This window comes from Epinephelus fuscoguttatus, linkage group LG10 (genome assembly GCF_011397635.1).
Source record: "Epinephelus fuscoguttatus linkage group LG10, E.fuscoguttatus.final_Chr_v1".
Classification (NCBI taxonomy): Eukaryota; Metazoa; Chordata; class Actinopteri; order Perciformes; family Serranidae; genus Epinephelus; species Epinephelus fuscoguttatus.
This window is the reverse complement of record NC_064761.1, coordinates 12949732-12967649: the sequence shown is the minus strand read 5'-3', so window position 1 is coordinate 12967649 and position 17918 is coordinate 12949732. Positions and strand designations below refer to the sequence as shown.

Genomic DNA, 17918 nt, shown 5'->3' with positions numbered 1-17918 from the left:
AATAAATTCACTCAAAATACCTCATGTTTGTTAAAATGTTTTTATTAATGTAAACACCAGCATCTAATGAACCAAATATTGAAAGGCAAGAAAAAAAATAGAGGGTGTAGAAGTCCACAGATATCTGAGAAACAGCACATAAGGCACATTACTCTCCTGTTCACCAGACCCACTGAAAAGGTACAATAATGACATCCTACAAAAAAAAGACCTACAACACTGGGATGAAATCCATTTCCAAAAGTGCAAACCTGTCTCAAATATACCAGCATGTGAATCCCCAAAGAGTAAATACAGTATTGCACTTCAACAGTTTCCTCAGATTTCAACATGAAACAGCTCCCCACTCACAAAATACTACACCCTATTGTAGTAAACTGTTTATAAAGCTCAACAAGTGTCTGTAAATGAATGGAAGGTGTCAATTTTCAACTGTTGGTGTGTCTACTTTTGATAAAGAAAGCAAAAGAAAAAAAAAGAAAAATGTGTGTTTTGGTCAAGTATTAGAGGAACATGTGGCATAAAAGCACCCATACTTAAAATGACCGATAAAAAAACATTACCATTTCTACCCAAATCCACAATAACACAACTTAAAATGTCTTGAGTGTTTTTGGTGTTCAGACTCCCCATCTTTGGTTTGAACTGAAAGTCAGCTGATCCAAACTGAGCCCCGAGAATTACAGTGCACTATAATCTGTGGGTGTATCCTAAATGTAAATTGGACAAATTACTAACAGATGGAAACACTGTAGAAGTCGTATTAATCATTATAAGCCCTGTGTGAGAACTGCAGGATTTTGTAAACTATTTTTATAATGGCTCAACAGTTTAGCCAAAATCCTGCAATCACTTTAAAAACTTCTACAGTGACTCCATCTTTAGTGACCTACAGGTAAACAAGTTCTTTACGACAGATTTCCTAATATGTTTGAAAGGATGTGTTTGAAATACGAAAAAATGCTGCTCATCCTCTGACACTCTCACACAGTCACACATGACTGCTGCCTACTTTTGCTGAATACCCAAGTTATCCCTCATGTGCTCATACACCACGTAGCTGATGCTGACAGCAGGTAGGACCTTCATGAAATTGGGCAGGATGCCACGGTAAAGTCCAAAGAAGCCTTCGTTTTGCAGAATGGTCTTCACAATCTTGGTCATGGGCAGCTGCTCTGAGCCCTCAAGAGAAGCTGAGAAAAAAAGAAATATTTAAAAACAATGTGAAAAAGCAAAACATGATGCCTCCTGCCAAGCCTATCGCCTGCGTGGGGGCATATAAATATTTAGGAGCTTTTGGGATGAATCTGCCCTAACTGATGTTTTGCCACTTGGGGGCAGCAGAAACAAGCTGCAAACACAACTATGCTATAACATCACCTAATGAAGTTTAAACAGTTGCACAGAGTTACCAATCTTGGAACCCAACAGCTATTGGTGTGACACTGGTGTGGGAGGAACGGCTAATATTTCTGTGGTTAACATGAGGAAAGCTCTGCACGCTGTAGCTCTTTTATTTCTATCTTTTATTGGTCCAGCTCACAGACTGTATATAAAGATGGACACTTACTCCTACTGAACAAAAAAGAAGCCAATATATCACAAACGGCCTCTGTTAGCTTGCATTTGTGAGGTCATTTGAAGCCAGAGTCTGCAGCGCAGCAGCAATCCCCAGGTTATCACATCCCGCCCATACACTTGTCCAACCAATAGTATGCAGCCCCATTGATCACGACGACAACAGCTGGCAGACATAGGAAATCATGGCGTCCTTTTTATAGCATCAAATATCTAATGAAAACCAAACTTATCAGAAAATCAAACACTTGAACATACATCAGTGCAATAAGTACTACCTAAAATGACAGAAAGCGTTTATTTGATGCGTACGTTGAGTTTTTAGATTGGCCCATGTCCTGTCCGCTAACATGGAGGGGTCAGGGTTTATGACCTATACTGTAGCCAGCCACTAGAGAGCAACTAAGATGCTCTGGCTTCACTTTGAAGGAGCGGTTATGTCGTCCATCTTTACTATAGTCTATGGTCCTGCACCTGCCTTAAACAGTGTTTGGATGTGTGACACTATTGTGTTTTTTTGCGGGATTCCAGTGTTGCCAGCAGATATGCAGGCCAAAACCTCTTTTTTGGTGTGCCCATCATTGAATGATCTCTATAAAGAGATATCTGTATATGAATGCCAATAAATTTTGACTGCCACTCCAACATGATTGGTCAATACTACTTGGACTACGAACACAAACTAAAATACCAAATATACCAAAGATACCAAAACCTTGCCCTGTCACCAACAGATTGTTCATACGTATGCAGATAACATACATATCCAGCAGATACAGTGCAACATAACCAATTATTTGGAGGTGTGTTTGTGTCCAATATTTGCTTTCCTTCTAGGCCTGTTTTTAGTTTCCACTTACTCCTAAGGGAAAAATCTGCTCCACAGTGTTCACCAGCTTATTGGTAATTGGTAAAGTTTCTTTTAAGTAATGTTTACTCAGTCTTTACTTTAGCTACAGTGGTGGAGTGCCAATAACACAACATTCACCACTAAATTGATTTACATCTTTCTATATATGTATTTTTCTTATTATGAAGAAAATCATCCTCTACTGTAAAAAAAAAAAAAAAAAAAAAGTAAATTAATTTCTAGCCTTTATGTAAATTCCTCTGGATATGATCACTGGATAAATGCCAACAGCACTAAATTAAAAGTTGACGGAATTTTGAACAAGGTTTGGTTCTCTGTACCTTGTGCCTGCATCCTGGTGCGGACCAGAGCCAGGGGGTAGCTGGCCAGCTGTCCACAAGTGCTGGATAGAGTACCACAGCCAAGCAGCACCAGCACACCGGGGTTAGCTGAGTCTTTGGCGTAGCGAGACAACCAGAGGTTCTTCAAGCTCTGGTGGGGACAGGAAAGAGGTTGTGTGTGATTAGTTGATTTTGCAAAATAAAAAAGTGACATCTATAGAACGTAAGTGCAAACCCTTCACTGTTTTAATGACAGATGACACATGAGAATGATTCATGAAAACATACCTCGTACACTGCCAGATCTATGCCAGCATAGGGGATGATGCCGATGAGATTGGGGACGTAGCCCTTGTAAAATGCCTTCACTCCCTCAGTCTTCAGGATTTTCTTGGCACAGTCAAACATTCCTGAGTACTGCCCGGTCTTCCTCAGGGTCAGACGGGTTTTCATCACCTGCGGGAACAAAGTGATCATCAGTGAAGCTGTTCTGTACCTGACAGCACTTCTACTGACACTTTGTGGCAGCCAGCAGCTGCTGAGGCTTAACAAATAAGGATGTAGCCTTCAGTCTGACTGAAGCTGAACAACTTGTGAATGAGTTTGTGTCAGTATTGATACATTATGTTACCACTTCACCAAAAAGATCAAGGTGGGAAATTTGCATTATCTTTCTAAAGTCACTCACATCTTTAAATGTTGCTCTTTATTTAAGGTTTGACTGAGAGAGGCAGGGTTCAGAGGACCATTAGTGTAGACCTAACCTAGATAACTACCTGTCTCATTAAATGTATATGAAAATACATTTTCTGGCACTCTTAACTGCACTCTTAATACACCTGTAAGTGCCTACGCCTCTGCTTACCTCCATGGGGTAGATGGCAGTTTGTGCTGTGGCTCCAGCCAGCGATCCAGCCAGGAACCTCTCGTGGGTCTTGATCTTCCCTGGTTCACTGGCCAGCATCTTCTTATACTGATGAAACACAGTGACGAGTATGTGGGTGAGAAAATATTGACTCTCATGAACACTGTAATGATCTTAAACTTAAATTTAACATGCAAAGGCTCTTGGCAGTGAGTGAGTCATTTTGTGTTGTGGCTGAACCCCTGAAGGCTAGATCCTTCAGTGTTGTAATTCATCCTCAGCCATTTGACTCTTCCACTCCAACATAACAACATATTGCTACCTTAAACCATGGACTGTATAAAATACTGGACGTAACCAACATGATGTCACCCAGTCGTTTGAGGCTCTGGTTTTAAACCTTGACTTTGGAATTTTGGCCATTGCCATTGTAGATTTTTGGAGCCAAAAGAGACCATAGTTGGACAAGAGGGTGGAGATAACCCTAACGCTAACTGCTAGCTTGGTTAGCATTGTACATTTACAGGTATAATTAACTGTTATAATGCTAATGCAAAATTTTTTGCTGGTGAAAAACGGGCTTAAAATCATTACTAAAAAAAGTGAATATCCAACTCCTTAGTCTTGTAGCGCAAGCAAATGCTGAACATGATTTTTTTTTTTAGACAAATCCAAACTTTACACTAACTATGAACTGAAAGCATGTCAAAATAGTGACAACTGTTCCTTTTTTGGCACTTCCACATTGGCTTCATTTTTCAGAGGTTGCTGATTGGTGTGAACACAAACAACACAGACCTATAAAACTGGCAGTCACAAGTTTGCATCGCTAGCATTGACTGTAATCCTAAATCCTAAATCCTTATTTTGCTAACAATAACATCAATGATCTTTGATATTGAAAAGATTACATCAATAGTGACATGCTGCAAAACAATACAGTGCATCTATGTATCTAGTATGTTTCTGTTTACCGTCTCATAGGCCATAAATTTAATGGCTGTCTCCGGGGCGATCTTCAGCACGTTGATACCGTTTCCTCTCCACAGAGACGTTGGGCCTCCTTCTTTTAACATTTGCTTAAAACCACTAACCAGGCTGATTTTGTTGGTCTTGGTGGAATGCACCTGTACATTAAAGAAAAGAAAAACACCTGTAAGCCATTACTTAAAAATGTAAATACATGTATTATGTTGTTCTAAAGACACCATTTAGGTTATATAAACACAAACATGACCATGACAGACCACCAATTAAAAAAAAGTTTTGACACACCTGCATGAACACCTTCATTCTGTCCAGTGGGGCAGTTCCTGTACGGGACACGGCACCGGCCATGGCTCCCGCTGCCAGCTGCTTCCACCACACACCGGTTGTCTTCTCCTCCTCTGTGAACTCATCTGGGATGGAGAGGCTGTCACCAATGTCCAGCACCTACACAAAACAAATATAATTAAACCACAGTTAGACACATTTAAATTTTGTGTCAACTGTGTTTAGTTTCATCATCAAGGAGCTAAAAGGAAATGTGAAACTCTCACAACTCTCAAAAAATATGCTCATTAATAGCCAAAACATAAGCTGTCAGAATAGATCTATCTGAATATTACTAGAGCTGTTCAAATATGAATTTTATGCATATTTTAAAACTGACGGAAGCCTGTGTTTGAGATTCACGTTATTTGAATCACACCTTTAAAACCACATGATTACCTGCTTCGCCTTGAACTTAATTCCTGGCAGCACCGGTCACTCAGCATATCCTCATCCAAAGTCTTACATAACAACAGGTCCATGCTGTGAGATCAATTACATCATTGCACGACACTTTATGAAACCAGCTGAGTATAAAACAATGTTCTGTTTCGTGGAGACTTTGTCAGAGATGTCGTGATTTAATTCTAAGGTCATTTTGTGGGTGTTTCAGTTACTAAACAGAGATGTGTTTCAAGGTATACAAAATATTTTGACATCTCTTGTACAGTCATGGGAGTGGAGGGACCACACCTTACATTAAAGCTAATTAAATACCAACTGTGTCCTTAAAAATCAGAGTTGAAGAGCACCTTTGTCCCACAGTCTCATACACTGGACATTATAAGTAATTGGCTGCATTAAAGTGCATCACAATAGCTCAGATATCCATGTTAGTGTTTCCACACCCAGTATTCTGGCCTGTCAGCTTTTGAGTTATACAAATGTACACACAACATATATGCCAATATAAATTTCTAGACATAAACACATAACATAAAAATACATTTTTGATAAAGAAAACTCATCTCTGATTAATATAAAATTGTGATATAGAAAGAGAAATGTACTAAGCAGGACATTTTACAGTTGAAAAACAATTTGTAAGTGCTCTCTAGTGAACAAACACTGTTTCTAAATTACCTTCAACATACCTCTCTGTATTGCAGTTTCTTGTAATTTATGGGCCTGCATACTGAATATTTCAGTATCTGTGATAAGATTTAATTGGCTGATGTATCAATCAGGTTCTACTATCAAGACACGTCAAGTTTTCATTCATGACCAGGAGACAACCTGGACTCACCATGTCCACCTCCACCTCATAGATCCCCCCATCTTCTTCAAAGTCGATGAGGAACAAGTTTGCCTGTTGGTGCTGCTGGTGAGGGTGCAGCAGAGCCAAGGCCATCTCAACTCTGATAAAGCTGCTGATCCAGTACAATACAGCCCCACTGTGGTACAAGATCCCTCCTAAACTCTGTTCCTCAGACTCCTTTACACGATTCTAATAAAGTTCCCCGTCAGATGTCAAAAGGTCTGCAGATCAAATCCAGCCCAAAGAAGAGAAGCTGAATCCCGAGCAGCCAGGAACCATCAGCATGAACACTGGAGATGATGTGAGGCTCTCACTGCCATAGAAGACTCCAACCACTGCTTCAGTCTCACCACTGCCTCATCTTAGCAACCTCACCCCTGTCCTGTTCTAGACTTAGGTCCTCTCTGCGCGACCTGTCCCAATCCCACTGACAAGATAATCCTCCTCAAATTAGCTTATCTCCGCCTCAGTTTAGCAGCCGCAGGTTTATTTAACCTCTAAGGTAGTGCCAGTGAACAGAGGCAGCAAACGTCAGAGATTAGCCATTGACTGGAACTGTCTGTGTCTCTGTCATGCACACATAGTACACGTCACACTGTGTGTGTTTCGTGTGAAACTTCAGTTGAATTTGGATTTGAGTATTCTTTGTTAGTCTAACAAGCAGCAAAAAGTTTGCGAGTGAAGTGAAGCATCTCACTAAAACTAATCAAACTACATTTCTTGAACTGGACCAAAAGGCTCTCTTTTTTTGCAAGTTCTACACAGCCTCTTTTCCCAAGAAAAGGTCATTATGAAAAAGTTTTTGTCTCCATTTGTCTCTTTACTTTTCTCACTTCTTTTTTGGATATGAATGAGTCTCATCTGGTGACGTACAGCTACTGATCTGTTGCCAAAGTCCTCACTCAAATCCAGTATCAGCGTAAAACTGTCTTTCACAACTTTCCATCTTAGTGCAATGGTCCTTAAAGTGATGTCTGGGACAGTTGAGGGGCATCCTCGATCTGCTCAGACTGGCCTTGGTGCCAGAGCAAAATGAAAACTGTATAAGAAATGCTTTTTCATTACCAACTGTGTGTACTGGGCTGTAATTATGCCTCATAATAACTTATAATACCTCATTAAAACAAAAGAGACATTAACAATAAGTTAAAAACACTTTAAACCTTTAAAGTTTAGTCCACACCATGACAACAGATGTTTACTTTTTTGGACTTAACCTTTGGTTATGTGTGGCATTATTTTGGCCTGTGTTTCACGAGTATATCACTATGTTAACCAGTCATGTCCAAAGTCTGACGTGGGGGCCAACTGTGGCCCGCGTATAGACTCTAAAAGGCCCTCGGCTTGTCTGGCAAAATGTACTGTATGTGGCCCACCACACAATATTGGTTAATTAAACAAGATCACTGTGCACTTCTTTCGTTCACATTACAATGGCAGGAATATTGTAGTTTGTAGACATGCATCAAATAGGAACTAGTGAGTTTTCACACACTGTGAGGGCTGCCTCTTTTAAGAACGGGGGAAAGCTTAATACTTATTCAGTAGAAGATAAAAACATTTTTTTGTTTTTTGTTTTTTGAGCAACCAATATCATGCATGCTGGTCCACAGGTATTTTCGTATTATCTACTCTGGCCAAAGAAAGTTTGGACACCTTTGATGATAACAAAATAATTCCATCATTATGGCTTTTTTTCTCTCTCCTTCAGACAGAATAGTTACTGAGTCATGCCCTCTCCTTACCGAGGAATGCTTCCAGTAGCGGATTATCTCCTGCAGGTTGGTAGCTGGGTTAAAAAGGAAATGCTCCCTCCATTCATTCCAGTCCAAAGACATGGTGCCGTCCGCATCAATACTGTACAACAGGGAAAGACAGAAGACCACATTTTATGTGTTGTTTTCATCTAAAATATGAAACTAAGGTCCACTTAAGACTAACTGGGCCTACTTATTGGCTCGTAGGGACAGAAATGGGCTTTTTATATTTTAGTGTTAAGGGTTGATGATTAGGGAAATCTGTTGGGAGCACATAAACAGCACCAACAAGGGTGCTTTTTTTCAATTTTCCATCCATCCATCCATCCATCCATCTTCTAACCGCTTCATCCTCTTGAGGGTCGCGGGGGGGCTGGAGCCTATCCCAGCTGACATTGGGCAAGAGGCAGGGTAAATATTTATGACCCTTTTTAATTTACCTTTTGTATCTGATGAAGTGTAGAAGAGAGCTAAAAGAGGAAGAGATGTGGGATGACAGGAAACAAAGGCCTTCAGCTGGACTCCAACTGTGGTCTTAGTGATTACTTGACCAGTGCCTTAAACACCAACAGGAAATGCACAATTTGTGTTTTCAATAAACACTGAATCCTGAACAATGTGAGAATGGACAGTGACACCTAACCAGAAGTTTAACTAACAAATGAACCCACAGTCCAGAATCTTAAGCTCGTCATACTGTGATGAACAAAGAACACAAAAAAAAAAGGATTTAGGCACTAATTTATATTTCTAAAGAATAATTAGCATCACGTTTATCAAAATAAAAGTAACATTTCATGTTGTAAACTTCATTTCACTACAAGCCCTCCATCAAAGAAAATGGATGATAGTCTACGCCAAACTCCATTTACTTTTAGACCAATTAAGCTCCTCTTTACTTCTGCTCAGTCAGAGACAGAGAGAGATTGGCAATAGACAGCGGTGTGGAAGCATGCAAACAAAACAGAAAAATAGGTCACAAGAAGATTAGAGTCATTCAAATCAAACCACCAGCAATTATAACAGTAGAACAGGTTTTACGTAAAATCTATTTTCATAATAAATTAGCAAACACAAATAACATAACCCGGCACATTTCTTAGCTTATTTTTCTATACTTTGAAACAAAGTAATAAAAATAAGGACACTATGTGTCTCCTCCATCTCTTCTACAGCCTCCTCTGTAGCCAATCTCTGTCCTCATCTGCCCTAAATGTTCATTTTTCCTTTATTTCCTTCCTCTGTGTCAGTACGGCTGACTGACACACTCATAAATTACTCTCTGCGGTTTTCAAACAAATCTTTCTGTCTGATTCAGAGTCATGCACATCCTGCTTTACTTCTCTTTCTATGGCTCACTGTCAAGTTTGCTCCTGTACATCTGCTGCTTCTTTGTTTATGCAAATACAGAACATACTGGACATCTCGCTGCATAAACCCGGCCTGACTGCAAAGAGCTGGGAACAATATGGAGTGTTGAACAGGATCCAATTCAGTGTAACGTGTTCATTTCAAACTTGTTTCTTTATTAGTGGTAAAATATTTTCTCTGCTGCTGTTCCACTTCCTGCTTGCATACAGTGTTACCAAGTAACATTTAATGTTTGTTGTATTGTTTTTGTGCTTCCAATTATGACTGGGCTTCTGGCCAGACAGACTGATGACACATATCAAACAGGTTTCACACACACGTAGATCCCAGAGCTTAGTCTTATTACTATTGAATGTTGGGACACAAACAGTTGTCCCATTAGTTTGTCAAAGTGGAATGATGACAAATTGATTTATACTTAGCCTTCTTATTGTTTTATCATCAGTTAGCTCCTCCAGCATTTATGAACCCAGAGCAAAAGCAGGGAACTGAATATGTGTGGTATACCTATAGTAACTGCAACCTGGAGCCGTTTTACAAAGATATACTGTGCCTGTAAAATATCTGTTGTATGAAATATTCGACAACAATTAAAACTGTACACTATTAAAAAAAAAGGTTTAAAAATATTATGGTCTAACCACTCTCTCTCTCTCCACTCCCGCTGCAGTTCTCTCTCTCATTACCGTATTTACAGGTACAAGAGCGACCGTCTTTACACAACTTTGTCTTTTTCTATTACATTCGGTTCCTTTAAGCAATTTGATTTCTATTTTAAGACCATTTGTATAATTTTACTTTCGCTGCTACAAATGACTGTTTTCATTTAATTCCCTTTAATATGGATTTGCACGGAATTAAAGTGACGCCACAACTTTCTAGGAAATTTATAATATGGTAAATATTCTCTCAAAGTTGACACTTTTAACAAAACACCTTCCTTGAAGTGAGTATTAGCTTAAATGTTTACTTCCGTACGTCCAGAGGAAAGCTTTGGCCGACTAAGTAGACGCTTTTGTACGTTTAATCAAACCAACTGTTTCTTCTTCAAGTTGAACCCCGTTTCCACCGTGCAGTACGGTACCGTACAGTTCAGTTCGGTACGCTTTTTTTCAGTTTCCACTGTGAAAAAAATAGCCCTGTTTCCACCACACACTTCCGGTATTGTCGTTTTGTAACCAAAAATAATATTGTAGCAAAATTCATAGACATATATATATATATGTCTATGACAAAATTAACAAAAGTAGAACGCCCAGACTACCGGTACGTCCTTACTTACCGTCTGCCAGTGAAAACAAGTACCTGACAGACCAATCAGCAGTCACTTCGGTTAACGAGCATTATGACTGGATGTGTGACGCGGCAGTCATTATCAACAGGCTACTAATATTAATTCCATTAGCAGTACAGATACAGAATAATATTTATGAGAATATAAAGTGTTCAAACTAGTATTCTGTGGTAGTGAGGGGGGGGAATTATTATTATTAACAAGAAAAGGTATTTCTGTAGCCTATTTAATAAACCACACAAATATGTGTTGCTCCCAGGATAAAGACTGACCACATCATGAAAAAAAAAAAAAAGAATTTAAGCACATCACTAACACAATAAGGCTGGGACATTATTGTATGTCCAACACTAAGTAAAATGTTAAACAAAAATACAGCTATTTACAAATCAGAAAATATTCCTAAAAACATCCATCCATCTTCTAACCGCTTCATCCTCTTGAGGGTCGCGGGGGGGCTGGAGCCTATCCCAGCTGACATTGGGCGAGAGGCAGGGTACACCCTGGACAGGTCGCCAGACTATCGCAGGTCTGACACATAGAGACAGACAACCATTCACGCACACATTCACGCCTACGGACAATTTAGAGTCACCAATTAACCTAGTCCCCAATCTGCATGTCTTTGGACTGTGGGAGGAAGCCGGAGTGCCCGGAGAGAACCCACGCTGACACGGGGAGAACATGCAAACTCCACACAGAAGGGCTCCCACACCCGGGATCGAACCGGGAACCCTCTTGCTGTGAGGCGAGAGTGCTAACCACCACACCACCGTGCCGCCCTCCTAAAAACATAGGGCACAAATTATTATCATTAATATTACTATTATTACTATCATTATTATTATTATTATTACAGGTAGTAGTGGTAGTAGTAGTCGTCGTAGTAGTAAGTAATTGTATTTCTTTTATTTATTTTTCTCTGACATATAGAGCTCACCCCCAACCTGGTGAAATTGCTGATAACAAAGTGTGATAAGACAAAACAACTACAGTACTTATAAATAATGTGATCATTTAACTAATGGAGGAAGCCTCTGGGCTTCTGCATTTCTTCCATAACAGTCTGCTTATCTGATATGTTATTTAAGTCAAAAAAAGCAGGGAAGTCAATTATTAATTTAAAAAAACTCACCAAAAATGTGTCCTTTTTAAAAGGCAGTGAAACATCATGGTTTGGTTAACAACTTGTGAGCAGCCCTGTGCTTATATACACCAGCAGGGTACCTGTGTAGGCTATTTATATGTGTGCCCTTTTGGTCCTAGGCTTTGAAAATGTTAGCGGAGCAACCCCTTTACATACCAAGCTAACAAAAACAACGTTATCTAATGGCCAATTTTTAATCAAACTCCTCCATTAACAATACTGTTCCTACATGTTTGGATATGTTTCACAACTTAGACATCTTGCCAGCTTTTTATCACATGCTGTCAGCTCACAGCCAAGATACAGACTGAACTGGTTATCAGTGCCTCACACTGGTCCCCGCCTTTGACATCTTTCTGTCACTTGTACTTTACATGTAACTCCATGAGGGTTTTGCTTGGATCCAAGAGTAAGAGGAGCTGAATATTTACATGAGACCTGCAGAGTGACCTTCTTAAATTATTAGCAGCTACAAAATAAGCAGAAATACCTTTGAAGGATCTTCTCTGCCTCGCCTTTACTGATGTCCATTCCCAGATCGGCAAATGACTGTCTTATCTCCGTGATGTCTATTCGACCTGTTGAAAATGAAACCACAGTAGTCCTGAGATCTCTCACATGCTGAGAGACGTACATTCCCCATCACTAACATGATAGACACATCACTACACATACTCTTTAGGCATATTTGAAGTTTGCTAGATGAGATAATTACAGCACACATACCATCATTGTTTTTGTCCAAGCTCTTGAAGGTCAGTCGTAACTTCTTCTCATGTTCCTTTAGATACTTGGTGAACTCGTTGAAGTCGAGCCCCTCATCTTTGTCCGTGTCTCCAGAGGAAACTATTTTCTAACAGCAAAAACACACACACAGAATATTAGCAACCCAATGTCATCATGCCGTACAGTTATAGAGAGGCTGATGACTTTTAGTTGAGTCTGCCACCTCCTCCTCATACAGCAGCTGGCAGAATAACGCAGCAAATTCCTCCTTTGACCCTACATGTCCTGTTTTACATTTATTCATCAACATCTGAATTTAATCACCTTTATTCATCTGTGTCCTTGTTTGCAAGGATTGACAATGATCAAGAGGTATTTCATTCAGTTGTCTTGCTATGTTGTAAGAGCATAATGTTGAGCAAATTTGTGCTGATTCAGGATCAGTCCCTCAAGGGATAAAGTGAAACCTGAATCGCAGCATCACTTTTAAATACTTTCAAAAGTCAAGAGGCAATCCAAGTACTGTGGATGAGTGCAATCCACATGGAAATCAATTAATGTAAAGAAAAAAACACCATGCCACTTTCAATGAATTAGTTTTTGCCTAAATTAAAGGTAAAGTAAAGTTTCAGAAGATGAATTGTGGTGTTAATGAGGACACCACTGAGCCAAACATAGCCCGTGCGTATGTTTATTACCTTTATCATATCAACGTCATGTAATTGCATAGATATGGAAAGCTCCTGTTTTACGACACGGAGCAGTGACCTTTCCTAACCTTTTTCTCCTGAGTCATACTTATATAGTTATCAGACTCACTGATGAGCGTGAGGAATGTGATACTATTTGATTAGCGAAGGTGGGTCCGTCCTCGTCAAGTCGCAGCCCACAATAAACGCTCACCTGCACCTACAGTTTGAACTTTGAAACAGTTTCTTCACTCGCCTGATCCTGCTGTTACTTCTGCAGAAATAAAGCTAATTTCCAAAGAAGCCAAGGTGATGATGCTCCAGGTGATATGTTACTATTTGTGTGAGAACATTCTGTTACACATTTTGCAGACATGCTGGAGCAGTTTGGGGCTGAGCGCCTTGCTGGAGGGCACCTCAGTGTTGGTAATGAAGGAAGGGCGAACACTGTTCTGTCATCTGGCTGCTCAGTAAAAGTACTGCATTCAAAAGTTTACTGCATTAATGAAGATAAAATTGGAGATAAAACAAGGATAAAAACCTACAATGAAGATCATGTGCTGTGAGTAAAAGCTCCAGAACTGCTACTAAATAGACCTTGTTGTAGATTTTTTTCCCCCAACAGTTGCTTCCAAAGTCAAGAACATAATTCAAACCTGATCTTTTCACCTAACTTGGATGACAGCTCTTGAAAAAAACTTGAAACAAACTGGAAAAAACTCCATCTGCTGATGAAGATCATGTGATATAATCAAAAGCTGCAGAGCAGCCGCAACATGGTGCCAGTGGTGAGTTTTCTAATCTCTTTAGATAAGGTTTGAAAGTGTGTCAGTCCTGAAGGGGTGATATTTCAGGATTACAACTGAGCACAGGCCAAATTTAAAGACGCTCAGATTTCATTGAACACATGAGTCAGCAGTATTTGGAAATATTCCTATAAAATGAATGCAGCAATAAGTACAAAGCACATCCACAAGTAGTGCTGACATTATTTGATGATGAATTAATGATCATTTTGATGAGCATGTTTTCATTAACTTCAATTATCAAGCAAATATCTGAAAGTTTTACCAGTTTCTGCACCCAAAATGTTTAGATTTTATGTTTTTTGTGTTTTATATATCCATAAATGGAATATCTGAAGGCAAACAAAGACATTTGAAAATGTCTTCCTGGGCAGCTGGAATATTATAATTGCAATTTTCAGTATTTCCTCACATTTTATAGACTTAAACATTAGTAATTAATCAAAAACATCATTAAAGTTGCAGTCCTGAAGTAACAATAAAGTGCCATGTATCTAAAGCAGTACTCAGGGACAGTATTTGAGTAGATGTATTTAGTTACTTCCTCTGAGGCCTGTGCTTTATTGTCAGGTTTACTGAGAGTTAATACAAAGTAATTGCAGCCTGTCCTGTTCCATCAGGAATGCAGCAGCTTAATAGCCTACACATAAAGTATTTGTATCAACTGTCTCGCCCTGTGAGGCCTTCATGTGTGCTGTTTCCTGTGTCCATGACTCTACCTGAGCTGCTTCTCTCCCAGTCTTGATGCCCATGGCAGCCAGGCCCGCCTTCAGCTCGGACACATCCACTTTCCCATCCTTGTTGGTGTCCAGCTTGGCGAACAGATCTTCGTATGTTTTGGACGCATCATCAGCACACAAGCAGTCCGTGAAAAACAGCTTCCTGACGACTTGATACATGTTTGATGTGAGACTGAGAGCAACACAGACGCTAAGTTGAGCAATTTAACTGCTGTGGAAACACACACACAAGCACACACACACACACAGGCCGATTCCTGCGGCTGTTGGCACTTCTGGTTTCAAGCACCAGGATCGATCCGTGGGATTTCAGAGAGATTTCCGCGGTGCAGCTTCAAAACAAAGTCGTGGAAAAGTCCTCATAAGTAGGTGCGTGGAACAATCCGGTAGCCAGAGGTGATACTATGAAACTTAGATATGCAGAAGGCAGTTTGCGGATGAGATAGGCTGGCAGAGCTGAGCAGAAGGGTGGGGACAGTCGGGTTGCTTTGCCTCAGAAGACCTCCTCTTTCACTGCGCACACACACACACACACACACACACACACACACACACACACACCACAGAGACACACCCGTCTGCAACAACAACACTCACTATGAGTATTTTTTCATGGCGTGTATTTTCAAACATGAGTAGCTATATGAAGGGCAGCTGCTTTAAACCTAATCTTCCTTTAAATAGCTTCCTTTCTTTTTCATTTCCTTAAACTTTTAGTTGCCGTTTCTTCAATCTGAGTTATGTGTTGTGGTTTGTGGTGTAACACCGCCTCACACACACACGCGCAAATATACATATTCATATAGAGTATGGCTAGTCCTCTCACAGTGGGCTCCAGTGGAGGCAGTCTGATTCAGCTCAGTGAGTCATACACACAAGAATCCAGCAGCTGCTCCAGGCATAACAAATTCACAAACTTTTTTAATTAAGGGTCCTTTGCTTTGTGTATGGAGGCTGACTGATGCCAAGCCAGAAATATAACAACAGATCAGTAGCATGTGATGATGTGAAAAGTTTTTTATAACAGGTTTTCCCTAGTGTTATTATGACACATAAACATGTTATAACAAGGTAGATATTGTTATAACCAGAAAAGTTTCTTCTTAGTGATCTACTTTGAGTCCCATCTTAAAACATACTTTTATCAGACAGCCTTTCCTGATTTTCCTTGAGTTTTAAGTTTATTTAAACTGTCTTTTATTTCCTCTGTTTTTCTACGCTGAAGTGTTTTATCAGTCCTTTTAAAAGTTGTTGTTTTCATGTCTTGTCTGTTTTAATTATTGACATGTAAAGCACTTTGTTACTCTGTTTTGAAAAGGGCTTTATAAATAAAGATTGTTGTTATTATTATTATGTTATCTATGTTATTATTATTAGGCTATAATGTGATAAGTAGGTCATAAAAACAATTAAATATTTTGTTATAACAGGAAAAATAACAATAAACATTCCATGTTGTACCGTGATAATGATCTTTTATTATTTTATTTTATTTTATTTTATTTTTTCTGGTGTGGCAGCAAGGAGGAGAGATGGATATGGGGAGGGAGGTAGGGAGTCCATGGATGTCCCACAGCCACTTTTAAAAGTTGGCAACATAGAAAACTGAAAATCGGATTAATCTCTTAAATTCTGTTTTCCATTTTTGACCTTTGCAAACTCATATTGTATACTTCAGAACTTTATGAAATCCCAAAAATGCCAGATATGTCCAGGTGAAGTTTTGAGAAAACTTTATAAAATTGTAACTATATATACCTATGCCAAATTGTGCAGGTTTATGCATAGCTTGAATATGTCTAATTTTGTCATCTAAATATTCAAAGTTCAAAGTTAAAGCTCTATTGTAATGATACAATACAGGATTGTGCATTACAATGCAGTTGCAACCCCCACACAGAATGTGCAAACTAATATTCAAATATTTAATTGTATATTATTTATTATAATATATTTTCAGAGAATATATAATATTATTATATTAATACATAATAAACACACACAGAAATATGCACAGTATGTGCAATACAAGTGTAACAGAAGTGATATAAATTCTGGTTTAAACAGAAAGCTTTGGTTATAGTGGGAATGAGGGTAGTGCATATGGTAGCTAATATGCAAAAGCAGCATTTTTTATTTATTAATGTGGATCCCCCTTAGCCACTGCCATGGCAACAGCTACTCTTCCTGCGGTCCACACATCAGCATTTTCCACACGACTTCACTAAAAAAATGAATTAAAGTAAAAAAGAAAGTGGCTTGAAAAGTGCAGTTCATTAAGAGTGTTATGGTAATTCCTATATTGTACCACGAGGTGGCGACAAATGTTACATAACAACAGCTGGTTTCACTTTGTTGTTATAATCTGTCCAATCAGTGCTGCTGTTAGTCTGACCGACCGCCAGGGGGCGATGGAGGGGGGAGGCGGGCTTTACTGCGCTCCATCAAGCTCATGGCTGTCATTTCTGTACATCCGTTTAATACTCATTTATTTCAAAATAAAAGCAGAGACAAAGACAAAGTTTCAGTCAAAATGTTATCAAGTCTACAGTGGAAAGTAAGTACATATAACGAGTACTGTATTTAAGTACGAATTTGAGGTGCTTGTACCCTGCTTAAGTATTTCCATTTTATGACCATTCCATTTCTACTCCAACTGGCTACATTTCAAAGGGAAATATTCTTGGCCCTATCTTTTAGGCTACTCCACTGCATTTATTTGATAACTTTAGTTAGCCTATCAGTTATCATTATCATTTATGAACACGAAATATAAACCAACTAATCTAATACATTATGATGATATATTATTATTGCATAAGTTTTCCAGCAGTGTATAAAGTAATTTTAGCTAGCCCACACTTTACCAGCTGCAACATTAAAATGATGCAGACATTAATGCATCAGTAATGAATCTAATAAAAAACAAAAAACATAGCCTACGTTATTATGAAATGATGAGTACTTTTACTTTTGGTACTCAAAGTCTGAATGCACGTAATTTAACTTTATTTCAGACACAGAGATCCATATTATAAAAATTATTATATAAATACAGAGAGATGTGATTACAGCTCACAAGTCTACAATGATTGAAACACTACAGACATTTGTTCCAATGTTTCCAAGAACAGGATGAATACCTTGTTTCACTGTGTGTAGGCTCAGTTAAAGGGGAACAC

The 17918-nt window shown here is 39.0% G+C and overlaps 1 protein-coding gene across 1 annotated transcript; it reads right to left on the bottom strand.

Annotated features, from left to right (window-relative positions):
- Positions 1-24: 24 nt before the first annotated feature.
- Positions 25-15236, bottom strand: LOC125895350 (calcium-binding mitochondrial carrier protein SCaMC-1-like). The gene is made up of 10 exons (XM_049587101.1): positions 14716-15236; positions 12502-12628; positions 12266-12353; positions 7952-8063; positions 4910-5068; positions 4609-4761; positions 3635-3742; positions 3058-3225; positions 2770-2920; positions 25-1193 (listed from the first exon to the last, which is right to left on the bottom strand). The coding sequence occupies exons 1-10, from the start codon at positions 14893-14895 to the stop codon at positions 1009-1011; spliced, it is 1431 nt and encodes a 476-aa protein (XP_049443058.1). The 5' UTR covers positions 14896-15236; the 3' UTR covers positions 25-1008.
- Between the last annotated feature and the right edge of the window lie 2682 nt (positions 15237-17918).